Raw genomic sequence first — 21,152 nt, 5'->3', positions numbered from 1 at the left:
ACTGGAAAGGAATTTGTGGTGGGTCACATCAAACAAGTCAGAAGACCGATAACCCAAGGAATGCCATAGTCATTGGTTGATTTGGAGCCAATAAGTTGTAGAAGGAAATTCCTTAATCTTACGAAAAAAATCATAGCCTTAAATAAGACGTTAACATCATACAATGGTCTGTTTGCAACTGGCTGGTAGAACTGTTATGCCTGGGGATTTATGTTGTCTGGACAGGTAGTGCTGGGGTTTCATGCAGCTATGGATTCTTTGTGTTGGTAAACTTCTACTGGTGTCGTAAGTAAGCAGCAAAAGATTTGAAATTTAGAAGTGTGATATTTGGTGATTGTCTAACAAATAGTGGTCACTGCATAAATGTCTGGAGATGATGTGATCATCAAATAGGTTCCTTTGGCTTTCTTCTTAGTTCCGTAATTTATAATAACGGATGAGCATATCCTTGCTTACTACTTTAGTAGTTCAGTGCTGGTGGTTTAGCAGGTATCAAAGTTGTCCAATTCTTAAAATGGTTAATATAAAAAAAATTATAGGGACATGTGACAGTTTTCATTTGTCTCTTAGTGCATCCATAACACTTGGGCTTTCAATTGTTGAATTGAACTTATGGTTAATATCTTAGACATCAAATGTATACGTCCTAGATCGGGTGATGTAGGTCAACAGGTCAGAGGAAAACAATATTATATCATTTCCAGGAAAATCATGCCTGAGAAACCAATCTGGTCTTCATCCCAACCAATATAGGTGGGAAATTGCTTTATTTACTGTGACTGAATGTATCACTTGTCTTCTCCAACTAGCCATTTCTGCTATAAACTTTTGGTAAATGTATAAATTACTGTGATCAGGTACAAACCTGATTCGTATTTTACAGTCTACCAACCTGCACAAGTAGTGGATGATCTGTTGTGTCATCCTAGTGTGTTTGTCATTTTTTTCTTCTGTCGCCACATTGAACAACTACACACTGCTATCAATGCGTTGTAGTTTGTGCTTCAAAATTTTAGAAATCTGATGTAAATGAATAGAAGAGAATGTTAACATCAAGATATTTTTGTTACCATTCTATGAGCTACCACAGTTGCACTGGATTTGTCTAGTTTGCTCAGATGCATATGGGTCACTTATTGCCCCAAAAATTTTTATTTAATTGAGAACAGTAGAATATATTTTCTTGGATTTGGTTGCATAGCTGCAGGATTTGCTAACACTAAAAACTGCCTTATTGGAAGATGTAATTATGTCACTATTGATCTTAAGGATATTCTGTGTTCAGTAAATTTGTTATGTCAAATTTTATTAAATATACATAATTTTATTGCAGAACATTGTTTATTTTTGTGTGTCAGTAATGCATACATCGTATTTCTGGCTGAATGTGTGTTTACTGTAGGATGATCTATGAAATTAGTGAAAAAGTTAAATCCTGAAAAAATAAGTACCAGTTGTCTTCATAAAGTTAGGTAATTCTAGCCATATGCTATGAATAATACGAATAATGTTGTACATCTATTGCATTGCAGTTGTTTTTTTTTTTTTTTTTTTTTTTTTTTTTTTTTTTTTTTTTTCAGGTATACATCACAGGATTGATGCCTCCAAATCTGCTTCAGAGGTCTTTGATAGCATTGATAAAATATTTCTTCGTTCTTCCAGAAGCAAGGATAAAGTTATGTTTGTATAAGGAACATTCGTAGGACAATACTGTAATTTTAATGATGAAGTATATCCTGTTATTGAGAATTTAAGCCATATAGAAGCTGATGGGAGTCAAAATTTTATTATTCACGCAGGTAACTTTTTAAGTTACAAACATGACCATTTCTGTCAAAGCTATCGCACTGCCATGCACAATTAAGACTTGCAGTGTCTCTTATATACATATATTTTAGTTTTGATTGCCTGTCACTATCTCCTAACATTCAAAAAGTGAGAAATATTTTTCCATGTTTATAGTAACGTTATTTTATTACTGGTCACATCAAAAACATATTACGCGAGAACCCGTGATACCTGAAGCATATTGTGAGTTTGTTGTTAGACAGTGAATGAAGGATTTTTCAACTGTATGATAATTTACTTTTTGGTCTGTGAAAGTTTCTCTTTAATTTACACAAGATTGTACTTGCCAGGCTTCAGATATGACTTGTTTTGCTGGTATTAACTGTATTGCTCCCACAAACTAATGTGCACTCAATCTGTAGTAAATGAAAGCATAGGGATATCTTTCTATGATACTTTGCTCGGTTTAAAATAAAATTAAGAAATGACAGCAGTTGTAGAACTAATCATTAAATTTTAGTTCCAATATTTCAATTTGGTTGGTAGTCACTGTGAATACTAAATAACAAAAATGTACAGTCAAAAGTGATTATGTGTAATGAAGGGACTAAGACATGAGTCACGCAATGATCCATGTTTACCATTGTTCAGCGAAGGGCTCTTCTGACATTATTTGTACCTGTTATGTGGGAAATGGTGTAAAAGTATCTGATAAAATAAAATGTATCAGTGCTTCTTTTTACTAAGTGCTCATGCTTTTTCTTCCTCCCCTAACATATGACAACTATTATGAATGAATGTTAAATCTGTCTCATACAGAAAGACTGTTAGCTGTATTAATTTTTGATCTCCTGCAACTTTGAAAGCAGTATTTTCTAAAATAATAAAAGTAAGTTATGTGCTTCAAGTGACAATCTTAAATTTAGAAGAATACACTGACATGATAAAATACCATTTACAACAGCTGATAGCATGTTCTCAGATTTGTTTGTGAAGCAGATTTTTTTTTTATTAAATAACAGTTGGATAAAAAAAGTTCTTAGCATACAATCAGCCAATTGACGTGTAATCGACAAATAAATCTTCCTGGTAGAATGTGAAAGAAATGTTTATGAATTTTTCATGAATTTTATGTGGTGACTGGTAAGTAATCCAAACCACTCTCCACACATTTAGTAGTATATGTTTCTGTAAATGAGCTTGTTGTATTCTTAAAGAAATTGAATGATTACTCATTGTGTGGGATTTTCTGCTTAAAGCAAGAACCCACCCACGAAACACTGTCATCTGTAACTGTATTTTGACCACCACTTCTGCAAGATCCATATTAAGACACCTAAGTCTGTGCCTTTCATTATCACTGTACTCACGTTACTTACATGCCACCACAAAAAGATGCACTGCTTTCTGCAAGATAAGATTACCGCCATGTCAGCTATGGTGCAATGTGGCACTGTGATATATCAACCTGCACTCCCATTTCTCGTCAACTGAGGGAAAAATTGTGCAAAACCGTGTTTTGAACTCGGGCTAGTACAATGTGAAGTTCTCATGAGTCTACAGATCAGACATCTTCTACACTTTTTCTAAAAAAGAACTGTTAACATTCAACTGATTGCCAGTTTCACCTCTGACATGAAATAATAATTCTTATCAAGCAAAATGTAAAGATTGTCATCATGACCTAAAAACAAATAATGAAGTTCTTAGTTATGTACCAGAAAAGATGTCAAATCTATTTTATGGAATTTACACTTTGATGCAACAAACTATAATAAACAACTCTCTCTCTCTCTCTCTCTCTCTCTCTCTCTCTCTCTCTCTCTCTCTCTCTCTCTCTCTCTCTCTCTCTCTCTCTCTCTCTCCCCCCCCCCCCCCCCCCCCTAAATTTAAAACCATGTTACAAGCAGTTTTTTGCCAAAAGTGCACAAACTTTTAAAATAATCATAACTTTCAGTGTAATTATAATTTCATTAATTTCATGTCTTTAAACATTTGTTAATACTTTGTTCAATAATACCGAGAAGATATTCTAATAATGTAGAACAAATTAGCTTTCAACAGTAAATATTTTGTCTAAAAGGACATGAATGTAGTTATCTGTTGAGCTCAGACGAACTAAATGAGGGTGATTTAGATATTCTTCGTAAATACAGTTCATATAGTTATTATTCTTTTTACTTCCTAATTCCAACTGCTGCTCATTTCTAAGTATGCCCTGAAAATATTGTGACCTCTGTGTTTAACCTTTTTTTGGGTGCAGTGTTCTTCAGTCCTAAAATGGCAGGGTGGTCTGAGTGATAGTGACCTCATAACAGGTCACAATAACATTGCAGGAGGGCAGCAGGTACAAAGAACCAGGTCCTCAGCCATTGTGGAATCATAAAGCCAGTGGAAACAACAAGATTTATTCAGCAGAATTCATACAGCCATAGTCAGAGGTTTGCACAGATGCAGATATCCATAGTGATTGTTACCTTGTGAATATTATACCTTGTGAATATTATCGTGAGCAGTTGCAGGTATCCACAGATAATCTGCAGATATCTGTAATAATAACTGTGCTGTAGTTGAAAATTAAAGAACATTATCAATCGCATTATATGCCTTTTGTCGAATTGTTTTACCTGTAGTCAATGCCAGAGATTTCATGAATCAGCACAGCATGTATGTTGTAATGTTAGTTGAAAACTTGGTCTATAGACATTCTTGGAATGTCTGCAAGGCACAGGTAAAGTGGAAGTCTGTTTCTGTCCTTACCTTCTGGCTACGACCTGTTTAGCTGCACCCAAGGAACCTGCACTTAGTGACTATACATTGCTGTGACCTTATCTTTCGTGCAATCTGTGAACCACATTTGGGTTGACGGCCATTGTCATTGGCTTCCCGAGAGGTGAGAGTTGCAAAGTTTCTGGTGCCTCCAGTTGACACTTTGCAGTGATTCAGTTGCCACGTAATGAATGTGTCAAAATAAACAGTTGTGAGAGTGCTTTAATAAAATGAACATCATGGACCTAATTTCTCTATTGTGAGTTCACATTTTTGTGAGAAATCAAACTGTGACTGTAGATTTGAATAAAATTTGGTTGTATGTTTGATGGCAAGGAGAAAATCAAATATACAGTAGCTTGTCTGTGTATAAAATTGTATTCTTACATCAGACACACAGTGACTTTAAATTTGTTAAAAAATGTGTGTGAGGCTGCACAAATTAGTATTATTAAATTTCTTAACAACAAAATGAGACATACAAATTCAAGTCCCACCAAATTTGATGGTAGTCCCATCAGGAAATAATTATTGATCTTACCAGCAAAAAATTTTTCCTTTTGTTGTTACACATTTGCTTATTGGTTTGGGGGCAAAGTTCGGCTCAGTGAGTGCCAAGGAACTGCTACCTCCTGTGACCACCTATTTGAGAAATTTAAAGGAAACTGCAGATTGTTTATGTGAAGCTGAATGAGGAATATCTTCAGAGGGGTAGAATAGATATTAGCAATAGATTTATGGAGTGTTTCATGTCTTAAAATAAACTACATGGGAGGGTTGCACATTACTTTAATAGTGAAAAAGAAAAGGTTGAAGTTTCAGTGTTGTGCAACAGATATTTTGGGAGTGAGATGTATTTAAAAACATTATTCAGGACTGTGCAAAATGTTGTTTGTTCTCGGCAGAGATCCAAAGATTGTTGCAACAATCAATAGAAGAGACTTTTATATTTGGCACAAATCCTCAATGTTGTGCTTGAGTGTATGACTCAATGAAGTGAAGTGTCAATAAAGAGACCAGTGATATACTGGTGATTAATACATTCATTTTGAAATGTCAAAGCCTTCTTCAAAAATTCCTGCCTTCAGAAGTGCACACAGAAATTGTTGAAAGGAGATGTGGACACACATTGGAACAGTAAATTACAATGTTTTTGTGGATTAGCTTCTAGTGGTTCTCAGTTCTATCACTTGTATCCAAGAAAAACATTTCTATAGATTTAAAAACTGAACTATACGAAAATCAATGTAAACAGTAAGTGGGAAATAAGAATGCACGAATCCACATCATTTCTACATAAAAAAAGAGGAGAAAAGACTTAATTTCTTGGGAGCGTCAGGAAAGATGGAGCTATAAGGTATGGTACAAATCATGTTGCAATAAACTGATCGTAGTTCAAAAGTGTCACAGCTGAGGTTCCTGCAAAGAAACAGAAACCTGACAGATGTTTCAATGAGTTTGAAGACTTGTTGTAAGATGAACCTGCAAAAGACATCAACATTGCCACAGATGAAATTTTGAATTATGTCAATAACTCCTGTTTGTGGAAGTCACAGATGTGAAAGCTTGTATCTGTATCTCTCCAACTAGCATACTTTATACACAGCATTCCAGCATCCAGCTCACCATCTGAGAGGAACTACTCTACTGGGGGACAGATGAAGCAGGACTGATGCACATCTTTGAAGCCACAGTTGATTGATATTATTTTCCTGAATACTAATCTTCCAAACTAAGTTGGTACCTGTACAGCTTCTCCAAGTTATCAGAATTCAATATAAATTTTTCATGTATTACTTCTTTTATAGTCGAAGTAGTGTTAGATGGAAAAATTTCAGTCTTTCTTGTAATTTTTGCATTAAAGTTCTCCCACAAGATGGGTTTCTCTATTTTTACTCTTCCCAATGAGGATATTCAGCTTCAAAATCAGACTTGTGAAATATTATGGTAGTAAAAAATTGTTCCACAGCACCTCTGCTCCAAGGCACAAGCCTTTAGTCAGAGCAGTGGCACTTTAAATTGCTTTACAAAACTTTAAGGGGAGCCGGAGGTGGTCAAATCCAAAAAATTACGATTTTTGTTTTTTGCTACCGAAAATTAATTGGAACATTCCTCTTTAATGTAAACTTTGAATTATTGTTCTACTCGCCCTAGAAGTGGAGTTATTACCATTTTCCCCCCACGCCTGCAGAAGAAATGGGTGGCCGCTGAATGCATCTAACACCCTCTCGTGACTTCCTGGCGAACTGCTTGGGATTTTCTCGGCCTGTTACGCATACAGCGCCTTATGTTACGCATACAGCGAGTGTGCAAGGGTTGGCTACATTGTTTTCTGTGACAAATGAAGCGCTAAGAGCCCGGAACATCGTCTCTTTGCTGTTTACCGTTTCGAATTATTTCAGTGTTGTGCCTGTTGTTGTTAGTATTATACTTCTTGTGTAAAGCGTTGTACTGGTTACGATGCCACGTTTTAGTAACCATGTATATAAGAAGAGGAAGAACGTAGGGAAAAGAAAATTAACACTAATACCAAGTTGCGATACTACAATTACTGAAACAGTGCGTTCTTCTGCTAAGCAACACATGGCCGGCCATAGCCCTGTGACATCTTCTAGCAAGAAGCTGACTGGTGGAAGTGACAGATTTCGTGAATATGTATGATATTAACGAAGTACTGAATATTGGATTATTATCTTCTGTGCTGAAAGAAAGTGTTCTGTGCAAAATGTGTTAAAGTGTAGGAGTGGGACTAGAGATAACAAAGCACTTTGGTTTAGCTTGTGAGATGAAGATAATCTGTGCATGTTGCAAGTATCAAGTGACTTTCTACAATTCACATGCCAGTCTCTTTGGTGAAAATGGACGATCTAGTGTGTTTGATGTGAATGTTCGACTTGTGTATGGTTTTCGATCCATTGGAAAAGGGTCTGCTGGTGGTAAACTGTTTTGTGGTATTATGAACTTGCCATCGCCTCCAAGCAAATTTGGGTACTACTGTGAACTGGTAGGATCCTCTGTTGAAGATGTGGCTTTGAAAACCATGAAGGAAGCAGTGGAGGAATCTGTAGAAATGAACGGTGGTTCTAGGGATTTGGTAGTGGCATTAGATGGTTCCTGGCAAAAGAGGGGTCATAAATCCCTGAATGGGGTTGTAACTGCTACTTGTGGTGATAGTGCAAAAGTGATAGATGTTGCAATATTATCAAAACATTGTAGGTGCAAAAATAAAATCAAAGGAGAGCACAGTGGAACCTGTGAGGCAAATTTTAGATGATCAAGTGGAGCAATGGAAGTGGATGGAGTGAAACAAATTTTTGAACATTCAGTTCCCAGATACAACGTTAGGTACAAATACTACCTTAGGATGGTGACTCCAAAGGTTTCAAGACTACAGAGGAACTGAAACCACATGGAAATGAATTTGTAGTTGAAATGTTGGAATGCATTGGGCATGTGCAAAAGCGTATGGGTGCACGGCTTTGAAGGCTCAAACAAACTTTGGGTTCAAGTAAGTTCAGTGATGGAAAGACAATAGGAGGGAGAGGCAGGCTTACTGATGAGGTGATTGAACGTCTACAGAGATACTATGGGTATGCTATAAGGCAAAATACTAGTAATGTTAGTGACATGCGAAAAGCAGTGTGGGCATTGTTCCTTCATATTGCCTCTTCCAATGAATACCCTCAACACAGCCTGTGCCCAAAAGATTCCTGATGCAAATATAATGCAAAAAAGGACTATGATCACAAACATGGTTTGCCAGCAGCTGTGATAAATGCAATAAAACCAATTTTTCATGACTTAGCACAGCCAGAATTGTTACACAAATTTCTACATGGAAAGACGCAGAATCCTAATGAGAACGTAAACAATTTGATTTGGAAAGTGATTCCTAAAAGGGTGTTTGTAAGCATAAAAACACTGCACTTTGGCATTTATGATGCAATAGCAACCTACAACCAAGGGAACAGTGTGAAGTGTGAAGTTCTGAAGGCATTCGGATTTACAGCTGGGGTGAACACTGTACGAGCACTAAGAAATATTGACAGAGAAAGGATAAGAGGAGCAGAAAGAAGAGAAAGGCATATGAAGTATGATGGAACAACAGGCCAGAAAAGAAGACAGAAGAGGAAGCTTTTGGAGGATTAAGACGACGACCCTGATAATCCATCCTATAGTGCAGGAATGTATTGAGAAACTTTGATAGCCATTTCCCGTAAATTAGAATTTTTCGAATATAAGGAACATTTTCTCAAAATCCACTCAAGCTAGAGAGATGAAATTTTTATACAGCACTCCTAGTGGTCAAACTTACATTGTAACATAGCCATTTGGCAATATGTTCAGTAGTTTCATTTCAGTTTAATTATAAAGCAATTATTTGTAAAAATATTTGGATCATTAATAAAAAAAATAATTGGAAGGAAACTAGAAAAGATACTCCAAAATCCCTCTGTCATAACTGCAATACTAAACCACTCTATGTGTGTGTAAAAAAAAAAAAAAAAAAAAAAACAAAAAAAAAATCAAATTTTTCTATTTGGTAGTTTATTCATAAATGTTCCTCAAACTTAGTGATTTTAACATGGGCAGCATAGGCACCTCCGGCTCCCCTTAATATCTGCAGATGTGGATTAGGGTGATGCAGTGCAGCTGCAAATGGCATTTTTCTATCTGCTCAGAATTCCAGCTGTAGTAGTCAACTCTCAGTGGTACATGTTGACCCTAGGTGGTGGTGCTTACATGGCTCAGCAGACAGCAGCAAGAGACAGCCGCTGATAAAAAAATCCCAGGCTGGTCAAGTGGCTGCAAAAGAAACAGTCAGTGCCTGGGTAGTGCAGCAGTCTTGTTGATGCCAATCACACAGTGGCAGCAAACACTGGTGTAGGCCTGTCAGGCCATTAACTGCAAATGCATTGATCAGGCAGCAGCTCACAGCAGGGATCACCCAAGTGCAGACTGCGAATCGGGAACCTCTCTTACACCTCCAGGAGTTGGCTCATGTTGGCCAGGAGTAGACTCCAATCAGCTATAGACAGCATCAAGACTGGACGTGGCCAATAGACTGAGGGACAGTGGAGGCAGCACCTAATTGTAATCAAGACACGATGGCCCAATTCGGAGTGACTAATGTGGAGTGCTTCTTGATGTGGGCTGCAGTCTGCAACAGGTGCTGCATGGTGCGGGTGGTTTGTATTTATGGCCGCTCAGTCCAGCTCTCTTAGGACTTTGGCCACATAAGCGGCGCAGAACCAGACTTCGACATGATGTAATTCAGGTTGCCACTGCAGCGGCCTGGACTTCATAGCATGCTGCGTCGATGATATTCCAGCCTTGGTAGCAGATGGCAGGGTCTGGTGTGTGGTAACTGAGCTAACTCTCGTGCTGACCATCCTGTTACATAGGGCGCATGTCATCTGTGACAAAGGAAGCCTCTTAGCTGAGCAACAGCACCTGAAGAAATTGTTCCATAAAAATGGTGCAGTGAAGAATAGATTAAAAGGTGGTTCAAGAAAAGCAAAGGTTCAGTTAACTGGGAACAGGAGCACTGAGACATGAGACTTGCTTTGCCTCCTTACTTTGTTTCTCTCTCACCCAAAATTGTCTGACTACATGGAAAAAGAAACATCAAAATCATGTTACGAGCTTCTCCCAAAATGAAGACACTCCTTGTGTCTGCGAAAGACCCACCAAAATGTAACATAACTTCTGAGTGCGGCCATAATTACATCAGGCAAAATCAGCACTGTACCTTGAAACACTGTGAGGAACACATCCGGTGGGACTGGTACACATACAGAAATCAGCAGTGGCATAGCACAACATAAAGAAATACCACTCCTTTGATTTTAAGAACACCAGGTTTCTATGCCAAGCAACCAGCTATTGAGACACCATCATTAAAGAATCCATAGGAATGAAGAGCCACAAAAATCATGTCCAAAGGGGTGAAGGTTATCGCCTTAGTTCGCTTTAGCAGCGAGCTCAGCATTATTCTCACATGAGATGCATCTGGAAAGTCCATGCAGAGATTCAAGCACAGCATCTGGATCATCTGCCACACTACCCCTCCCCCTGCCCACCAGCTGCGAAGGATCCACTGCCGCAGCCAGTTGGAGAGGATGCACCACTGATAATATATCCGGACATTCAGAATATCTCGGCACTTCACCAGAACACAATGAGTAGTATCACACTTGAAACGTCATGGTGCCTTAACGCTGCACCCCAGCAGGAAAAATGGGACATCAGATAGGCCTTTCTTACATTTTACCAGTCTATTGCTTACTGTGCTGATATTACACCTTTTCTTTTTGACTACAGTTCCACTTTCTTCATTTTGCTTTATCTTCTGCTTCACTCTTTGGTCTATGAAGTTTTAACCACTGCTGAAGATCCAAATGAAGCAAAACTAAAACGCGAAAGAATTATTTCAGGAATCCTTCTCTGCTGATAAAATTTTCATTGTTGTCAAAATAAATTACTTGTGCAGCCATTCTGCTCATGTAAGTAATAGCAAAAAATATAACTATGGGCCACCTGCCCACATTTCTTACAACACTGTACAAAGTGCTTTCTCATTGATGGTGTCTACCCCGGCTTCGGTCTCGTTATAAAGGTTTACACCAGATGCCTTTTATCTCCTATGTCAGCGTCTATGGAGATATTACAATGCAAGCCTGATGCCAGGGTCACAGATTTCTATGTTTTTAGCAACATGGGGACTAGATTACAGCATTTCTTGAAGCCAAAAGGGAAACTATGGATAGCCCTTCCATTACTGGAAGTAAATTTCAGTGGAACCCCAGACTCCCCCCCCCCCCTTTTTTCCCCCCTCAACAAAATAAATAATTTTTCTTCCTCCCCTCAGAACTCTTCTGTCAAGCCAATACTGGAAAGCAGTTGTCTGCCATTATATTTCACCCTGAATGATACTCAAACAATGGAATGTAACAATATTATGAAAAGGAAAGTTGAAACTCACCATATGGCACAGATGCTGAGTCACAGATAGGTGTAACAAAAAATCTGTCACAAATAAGCTTCTGACCAACAAGGCCTCTGTCAAAAACAGGAAAAAACACACGCGAAACTGCAGCCTCTGGCAGCTGAAGCCACACTGCGAGCAGCAGCAGTGCATGATGGAAGTGGCAACTGGGTGGGGTTGATGAGGAGACTGGGGCAGGAAGGAGCAGAGATAGTAGGGTAGGGTTGGGAACAGTGAAATGCAGCTGGGAGCACGCAGAGACGAGGTGGAGAGAGGGTAGGTCAGCTATGTGCTGTTGGGAGGGCAGGGGAGGGGGGTAGTGGAGAAGGAGAGAAGTAAAACGACTGGGTGCATTGGTGGAATGATGGCAGTTACGGGAACATAGAATATTTCGCTGGGATTGTTGCCACCGCAATGCAGAAAAGCTGATGTTGGTGAGAAGGATCCATATGGCACAGGCTGTGAAGCAGTCATTGAAATGAATGATGTCATGCTGGGTAGCATGCTCAGAAACTGGGTGGCCAACCAGTTTCTTGGCCACAGTTAGTCAGTGGCCATTCATGCGGACAGAAAGCATGTTGGTTGTCATGCCCACATAGCATGTGGAACAGTGGCTGCAGCGTAGCTTGTAGATCACATGGCTGATTTCACAGGTAGCTCGGCCTTTCATGGGATAGGTGATGTTTGTGAGGGGACTGGAGGAAGTAGTGGTGGCAGGATGTAAGGGACAGGTTTTGTGTCTAGGTCTATTATGGGGATATGGGCCATGATCTAAGGGGTTGGGAGCAAGGGTTGTGTAGAGATTCTGTAGGTTCAGTGGATGGCAGAATACCATTGTGGGAGGGGTGGGACGGATAGTGGGCAGGATATTTTTCATTTCAGGCCATAATAAGAGGTAGTCAAAATCCTGGCAGAGAATGTAATTCAGTTGCTCCAGTCCTGGGTGGTACTGAGTTACGAGGGGAATGCTCCTCTGTGGCCGGACAATGAGACTTTGGGAGGTGGTGGGACACTGGAAAGATAGGGCACAGGAGATGTGTTTTTATCAAGGTTGCGAGGATAATTAAGGTCTGTGAAGGCTTCAGCGAGACCCTTGGTATATTTAGAGGGGGACTGCTTTTCACTGCAGATGCAACGACCATGGGTGGCTGGGCTGTATGGAATGGACTTCTTGGTGTGGAACAGGCGGCAGCTGTCGAAGTGGATGTATTGCTGTTGGTTAGTAGGTTTAATATGGATAAAGGTACTGATGTAGCCATCTTTGGGGTGGAGCTCAACATCTAGGAAGGTGGCCTGTTGGACTGAGTAGGACCAGGTGAAGCAAATGGGGGAGAAGCTGTTGAGGTTCTGGATGAATGTGGATAGGGTGTCCTCCCCCTTGATCCAGGTTGCATAAGACGCCATCATCGAGTCTCAACCAGGTGAGGGGTTTATGGTTCTGGCTGTTTAGGACCAATAATTCCTCTAGATGGCCCATGAATAGGTTTGCATAGGATGGTGCCCATAGCCATACCTTGGATTTATTTGTAGGTAATGCCTTCAAAGGAAAAGTAATTGTGGGTGAGGATATAGTTGGTCATGGCGAATAGGAAGGAGGTTGTTGGTTTGGGATCTTTCAGGCATTGGGAAAGGTAGTGTTCAATAGTGGTAAGGCCAAGGGCATTAGGGATGTTAGTGTAAAGGAAGGTGGCATCATTAGTGACGATCAGGGCACCTTTTGTGGTAAACGGACAGCAACTGTGGAGAGTTGGTGGAGGAAATGGTTGGTATCTTTTACATAGGAGGGTAGGTTCTGGGTAATAGGTTGCAGGTATTGGTCTAAAAGAGCAGAGATTCTCTTAATGGGGACACAGTAACTGGCCACAATGGGGCATTCTGGGTGGTTGGGTTTATGGACTTTAGGAGTCATGTAGAAGGTAGGAGTGCAGGGAGTGGTAGCGGTGAGGAAAGAGATGGACTCTGGGGAGATGATCTGGGATGGGCCTAAGAACTTTTTTCTTTTTTGCTACCACCTCTCCCCTGCCTTCTATCTAACCTCTTCACTGCACTCAGCTGCCTTACCCTCTCCCCACCTCGTCCCTGCGTGCTCCCCAGCAGCACTTTGCTGTCCCCCACTCATACCGTACTATCCCTCCCTCTCCCCCCCACTGTCTCCTCCGTACCCACACCCAGATGCCACTTCCATCATGCACTGCTGCTGCTGCTGCTCGCAGAGTGTTTATTTGCGATAAAGGCCTTGTTGGCTGAAAGCTTATTTGTGACAGTCTTATTGTTGTGCCTATCTGAAACTCAGCATCTCTGCTATATGGTGAGTAGCAACTTTGCTTTTCACAAGACTGAATGATAAATAGGTTCATATTGTTGCAGAACAGCATCTAAAAATTAGTTATTTATGTGATATAATCTTTCAGCATGCAACCAACCGTATATTTCATTATTATAGATGGGAATCTGCAAGAGAGCATACTTAATGTCATATTTATTTGATTTGCTTGGTACATATTCACAAAAGAAGCACATCCCATCGAATACCAGTTTCTACTGTTACTGTAACATTTTCTTCAGAACTAATATGTCTTCTTACAGTTACGTGCAAAAATGTAAGGCATTCTTGCTACATTTGCCCCACCTATAGGTCCAGGTAACTTTCAAATAATATTGTGGCCCTGAGACCTATTTTCTGTGCTGGAGGGAAATTTTGTCTTTGCACTCCTCCTAATATAGTAATGGTCATTTTTCTCAAGTACTTCTTCCTCATCTTCCACTACTTCTAGACTAACCCACCACATTGCAGCCATCATCACAATCTGGGTCCACTTTGTCTTCAAAATTCTCTTGAACTTTATCATCATCCTCTTCATAAAACTTGTTTTATATTTCTTAAACATGTTTCGAGGCTGGGAGATATATATCTTACTGTGGCCTGCCACGATCAGCTACAACCCATCTAAAATAATAATACTGCTACAAAATAAATGCAGCTAGACATGGTAATATTCAGTGAGTGAAAGCAAATGTTTGAAAGGTATAAAAAGAAAGCAAATGTACTTCACATTCTAAAGTAGCTTTGTACTTCTTATCATGTTATGTTGTTTACCAAAAAAACTACTGTTGAAATAAAATATACCAAACTGGGCAATCAGCACATACCTCAACAATGTAGTAGTGATTCCAGTACTCAAGATACAAAAATTAAAAGGGAAACTACTTTCAGGAGGTACCATTGCTGTCAATTTGACAGAAAATGTCATAGTTCACCAATTTGATACATTGTGCCCAGTGGAAAGTTAAGTAATACCACTGACCACAACTGGATAGCGCTTTTGCACTTAGCTACTAAGTAAATTAGTCAGTTGCCACCAGACGGCACTGCATTCACTTTTTCTTCCCATTTTTCTTAACAGTACCAATTGCACAACGAAAATATGTGTAAAATAGGTTTTCCTTTCCTTCATTTCTATTTAATTTATAAAAGGAAGATATCTAAACTTTATACATATTCCTCATACCTGCAAGGAGAGAAAAAAAACTGCCTCTCTTGCAGAAAATGTACTCAGATCTTGTAACTTAAAAAACTGGATTTAAACTTGTTGGTCATTAATAGCTTGGTCTTCACTGCCCTTTCACAAGATCATGGTACGGGTGAATGAGTAGTAGTCTGGTTAAAACAGAAAGCAAAGGCCATATAACAATAGCCGTAGTAATAGAAAATGTCACATACAAATACCATTACATCTGATCAAACCATTGTCACATGTTAAAAGAAGTAATAAAACATTACAAGTCAATAAGAAGGGTCGTTGATCACGGAACTATAAAGATGGGGCATCCACTAAAAACACATTAAAACTGCTGTCCAATTAAACTAGACATGAGGTCTGATACCACACAAAATTGTAATAATTGTCATGCCATTGTTTCATCATAGACTAAAATGGAGCATATGCCTGTCAATAGACCAAAGGCTTCTCACCTATCAGCATACAACTCGCAGGTTGTAATGCTGCAAGCATTGTATTCCAGTGAGTTGCCTTGCAGCTCTGTGGTTATGGATGGGACTGGTTTGGAAGAAATCTGTGACCAGCCTAATAATGTCTGCATGGTGGACCACATCCAATATCTTTAAATAAAGCAGCCTAGCTGAGCCAATACACAATTCTGCCATAGTTAAGCCGCATGTGGATGAAGATTGTATAGAATGTGACCAAGCTGTATCGATCTGCCCCCCAATTCGTACCACTAAGACATTTTAAAATGTTTAGAGCCTTCTTCAGACATCTACATTTCAGGTCATGAGGGTGTGACAACCATGTAAGCTCTGAACAAAGATGAGACCCCGAGAACCTCACTGAGTCTTAAAATCCAATATGGTTCTTCTCAGCTGGACTTCCTGTTAGGGAAAACTTTAATGCAAATTATTAAAATGCACACATACCATTTTTTTCTGTGAAGAATTTAAAACCAATGGTATCAGCTAAAACCTCCAGTCTCTCAAAGATCAGCTGTAGTTGACTTGTAGCAGTCGTGAGACTGGAGGAAGTGCAAAATACTGCTTAGTCATATAAAAATAAGTAATAATTGGCTGGGTTCCATACTGGGGAAGAGATACTATAAATCACTATAATAAAAAGGGTGACACTCAAAACACTGCCCTGTGGAACAGCATACCGTTGAGGGGATGGATTGAAGTATGAAGCACCAACTCGATACAATATTGTTCTGCAAAGGAGGACTGCAGAAAGATGGGGAGGTACCTGAAGGAAAAAAACCATTTATGCAGTTGAGGGAAGATCATGTGTCTCCAGGTGGTATCATAGGCTTTCTCCTGATCGCAAAAGATACCAATAAACTGTTATTTGGATAGGATGACTCTTGTATCTCACCTTCTAATTGAAGGATATTGTCAAACTTGGACTGGTATTTCAGGAAGCCAGACTAGAAATGACTAACAAGGGAACCTCCCCATCGCACCCCCCTCAGATTTAGTTATAAGTTGGCACAGTGGATAGGCCTTGAAAAACTGAACACAGATCAATCGAGAAAACAGGAAGAAGTTGTGTGGAACTTTGAAAAAATAAGCAAAATATACAAACTGAGGAGCGCCATGGTCCCGTGGTTAGTGTGAGCAGCTGCGGAACGAGAGGTCCTTGGTTCAAGTCACCCCTCAAGTGAAAAATTTTTCTTTATTTTCGCAAAGTTATGATCTGTCCGTTCGTTCATTGACGTCTTTGTTCACTGTAATAAGTTTAGTGTCTGTGTTTTGCGACCGCACCGCAAAACCGTGCAATTGGTAGATGAAAGGATGTGCCTCTCCAATGGGAACCGAAAACATTTGATCGCAAGGTCATAGGTCAACCGATTCCTCCACAGGAAAACACGTCTGATATATTCTATACGACACTGGTGAGGGCATGTGCGTCACATGACAGGAATATGTTGTCGACCCACCTAACTTGTACACTTGGCGAATGGGTAAAAAGATTCTTCTACATTGCCCGATTTAGGTTTTCTTGTGGATGTGATAATCACTCCCAAAAAAGTGATGAAAACATAAGAGCTTGGCACATAAACTGCAACAAATGAATGCAACAGTTTCACAGTCGCACAGTTTTCCCTGTGCTCTGTCAGAACATATGTTTCTAACATTTTCAAATTTTTCCGTGTGTAGACCGTCAAATTCTGCATATGTCCAAGCAAATCTGAACATGTCCTGGAATTTTGGAGAGCAAACTTGATTATGAGTGAGTGCCTGAACTTTGATAATTGTCTGAAAATAAAAAATTAAATTTTACGCCCAAAGGAAGACTTGAACCAAGGACCTCCCGTTCCGCAGTTGCTCACGGTAACCACGGGACCACGGCACTCCTGAGCTTAGATCATCCTTGATGTTGCTTATCTTCGCATGGATTACTCATTTTTGTATATTTTGCTTATTTTTTCCTAGTTCCAAACAACTTCTGCCTGTTTTCTCGATTGATCTGTGTTCAGTTTTTCAAGGCCTATCCACTGTGCCAACTTATAACTAAATCTGAGGGGGGTGCGATGGGGAGGTTCCCTTGTAAGTAAACCCTTAGTTCGTAGGGTCCACATTAGGTGTTGGGTTTATCATCTGCTTAAGGATATTTCCTATACAGCTAGTGAGTATGCTGTAACTATCTGAGGATAACATGCCATTCCCCGGCTTTAGAAGTGGTATCAGAATCACCTCTCACCATGGATCTGTGTAACAATTATTCACCCCATATTTGACTGAAGAGACACAGGGCGACTTGTTGCCTCCATGCTTAATTGTCTTAACTTGCCATATTGAGTCCTATCAGGTCCTGGAGCAGTGTTACGAGCAGCAATTAGTGCTGACTGTAGTTCCCACATGGAGGAAGGGCAGTCACATGGTTCCGAGTTGTCAGACGAAATGTCTAGTCGCTATTTCTCCATGTGTTCCCTATGCTGGTGGAATCGAGGATCCATGTAATACATGGATGTCGCATAACAGAGGTGTTGTACCAATGTCTGCATTATTTCCCTAGATGCTGAGTGGAGGACACCATTGTTAAAAATGGCATATAATGGGCCTAGAACTTTTATTTCCTCATATCTTCTGAATTGATTCCCTTACCTTCATTGCTGGTTTTGTATGGTTAATGGACATGTAAAATTCTCTCCACACACTGTTTTCTCTACTTGACGATTCACCTAGCTTTAGCTCTCACCTGCCGAAGGGCTGCAAGATTGCCTCCACTTGGTATGTCCCTAAACTGACTTAATGCAGCATGCCTGTCTCTTAGTGCTAAATGACATTCCTAATTCCACCATTAACAGCTTTACCTCTAGGCTGGCTAGAAGATCTAGGAATGAAGGAATCAGAAGCATGGTTCACCATGTTCATGATGTGGTCCACCAACTCTTGGGTGCTGTCACAGTGTTGGAATATGGGCAGTTGACTGTATATGGGCCATTCCATCATTTTGAATAGCCACGTAGGTGGCCTCTGTTCGGGTGTTGTAGTCACTGCTAGATGGAACCAGGTGGGAAAGTGGTTGCTGGAGTGTAAAACATGGGCTACTTCCCACTTAATGACACCTGTGAGGGCAGGAGAGCATAGGGAGAGGTAAATAGTGGAGAACAACCTGTTGCATAGCCCTGAAAAACCTTTTTGCCTCCATCTATGGTATCTACCTGGTGACCAAAAGCTTCTTGGCAATGAAAGCAACAAATAGAATTGGATACATATGAAAGGACTCTTAAGGCATTGGAAACCAGCCTTGAAATATTCAGCCAACATAGGTGTATTAAAGGTTAGTACCAAGGTAGGTGTTTTTTCTAATTTGCCATCCACCAGTTTGAACACATTTCTCACACTGATTATACCTTCGCTTTGCCATACTGCTAAAAGTTCATTAGGGGCTTGATGCACAAGGCCACTACTTGATATGATACCTCTGCTGTAACTGGGTGGGGAAGAGGTGATACCTCAGTGAGACTGGCTGATTTCTAGTTCTTTGCCACATAACAAAACAATACATTTGATGTCACCTCCAGTCTAATCTATTGTTACACGTTGTTAAGAATGTCACATGTGGAGGCAGGTGCCTCATTATTGTGCTCCATGTGAAATATATCAATATACATTTATACTCTGAAAACCACTGTGAAGTGAATCAGAGAGGGCACTTTCGATTGTACCATGTCGTGGTTTCTTCCTGCTCTTTTTCACACATGGGTCACAGGAAGAATGACGACATAAATGCCTCACTAAGAGCTGTTTCTACCACTAGACAAGACTAGATGGCTGCCTAGAGCAGCAAAATTTATTTCAAATAAAACAGTGAAAAAAGTGAGCAAATAAGAAGAAAAAATGAAAGAAGAAGAAAACCTAAAACACAGAATTGTTTTCAAAAGCATACAAAAGTTACTTGTTAGCTCTGTACTTACTTTTACAAAAGTATGCACATTGCCTCTCCTTACCTCAAAACTAAAGCAGCAACTGTTAAGTACAAAATGGAAACAAACGACCTTGATTCATCTGTATTCATTGGCCTGTGATAATGTTGTGACTTGATACCAAACCTTCCTCAGTACCTCTTTTTTGTTAACGTCTCTGTAAGTCAGTTCTCAAGTGCCAGTTGTATTAAGTGGTTCTGTAGATGATTTAGTTCTACTGTGGACAGTCAAACATATATTCACAAGCTAGATTTTGTACTTCTCTTTCAACCTATCTAAAAGAAGATAAGTGCAGATCATTATACCCACATATAAAAATGAGTTGGTGTCTGAAAGTCTGTTTCGTGAGTCTCACACACAAGAAAAGAACTACGTTACATCTTCTAAAACAAAGTGGCTGGCATTTTCTTAAAATTGTATAAATACTCAAATAATAACTGGTAAGAGTGTGTCATGACTTGTTTATTGACATAATTGTAGAAATGCCTTGTGCTAGTGAGCTGTTGTCTCAGTATAAGTTACACACAGGTGCATACTGCAATCTCTGTGTTGCATATTGCACTTTGCTGACTGTTGAAGTTACAGAAGTAATGTATGAAAGGACATTTTTTGCTGTAAAGCATATAGAAACTAGGCTTTGTGCAGTGTTAGGACAAGAACTCTTCGAAGATTTTGAAATCTTGAATACTGAAACAGGTATTATTAATAATGTGATTCTTGAAGTTTTCCCGGCGTGTAGAATGTTCGATGAGAATTCGGGATTGCAGCCGGATCATGTTAAAGTGATCTTCCAGTTACCAGCGAAGATTAGTGCCCTTCTCGGTTCAGTAAAGGACGATCTGGGTCTGCAGAAGGCCGGGATCTATAAAATTCCTTGCCAGTGTGGCAAAGCTTACATCGGTCAGACGACACGCCCAGTACATGAAAGGTGCATTGAACACGAACGACACACTCTCCTTTCGCAGCCCAGTAAATCGGCCATAGCTGAGCACTGTATTACCACAGGACACGCTATGGATTTTTCTGCCACGAAAATCTTGGCCCCGGCGAAAACTTTCTGGGATTCAGTAATTAAAGAATCTGTGGAAATACGCCTAGCACAAAATCTTATAAATCGTGATGGCGGTTTTCAACTGTACAATGCTTGGGACCCAGTGATCTCTCTAATTTCCTCTGAGAGAAAACATTCATAATGACACGTCTAGCGACATCTGATGTCTATTTTTAGCGACGCGGGCGAGCATTCCGACAGAGGGCGGACATGTAGTTTTCACCTTACGCATGCACCTGCACGCCACAGATAGAACAGTAGCTCCAGAGGGCGCGGATTTCGATAGAGGACGCTGCTGTGACGGAGGCCAATGTGCATGCGTTTTAGCACCAATTTTTTGCAATAAAGTTGACTCCGGAAACTTGCAGTCTCCAGTGACGGACACTCACCTGAAAATGGCTGGACAATTGTCAGCCGAAATATCGTGGCAAGAAGTCAACATGATCTGGCTGCAATCCTGAAATCTTATCGAACAATGTTGATGTTGTGTTTCCTCGTAAAGTTGTAATTGAGTACGCTGCATCATCCAAAAATTTGACAAAATTGTTGATTGATGAGTCAAATTTCAACGAAATTCACCTGATCCAATAACCCAGTAGACACGAACAAATTTGG

At 39.9% G+C, this 21,152-nt stretch overlaps 1 protein-coding gene across 1 annotated transcript in view; it reads left to right on the top strand.

Moving 5' to 3' along the window:
• The window catches only part of LOC126260776 (adenylate kinase), a 41,089-nt gene extending 38,559 nt beyond the window's left edge, over nucleotides 1-2,530 (top strand). Inside the window, exon 6 of the mRNA XM_049958116.1 lies at nucleotides 1,581-2,530. Coding sequence (XP_049814073.1) covers nucleotides 1,581-1,690 — 110 coding nt within the window. The 3' untranslated portion in view covers nucleotides 1,691-2,530. The remainder of the gene's footprint in view (nucleotides 1-1,580) is intronic.
• Nucleotides 2,531-21,152: the final 18,622 nt, after the last annotated feature.

The sequence above is a fragment of the Schistocerca nitens genome, chromosome 1 (genome assembly GCF_023898315.1).
Source record: "Schistocerca nitens isolate TAMUIC-IGC-003100 chromosome 1, iqSchNite1.1, whole genome shotgun sequence".
NCBI lineage: Eukaryota > Metazoa > Arthropoda > Insecta > Orthoptera > Acrididae > Schistocerca > Schistocerca nitens.
Note: the sequence above shows the minus strand (reverse complement) of the source record. Positions and strands in the feature narration are given on the sequence as shown.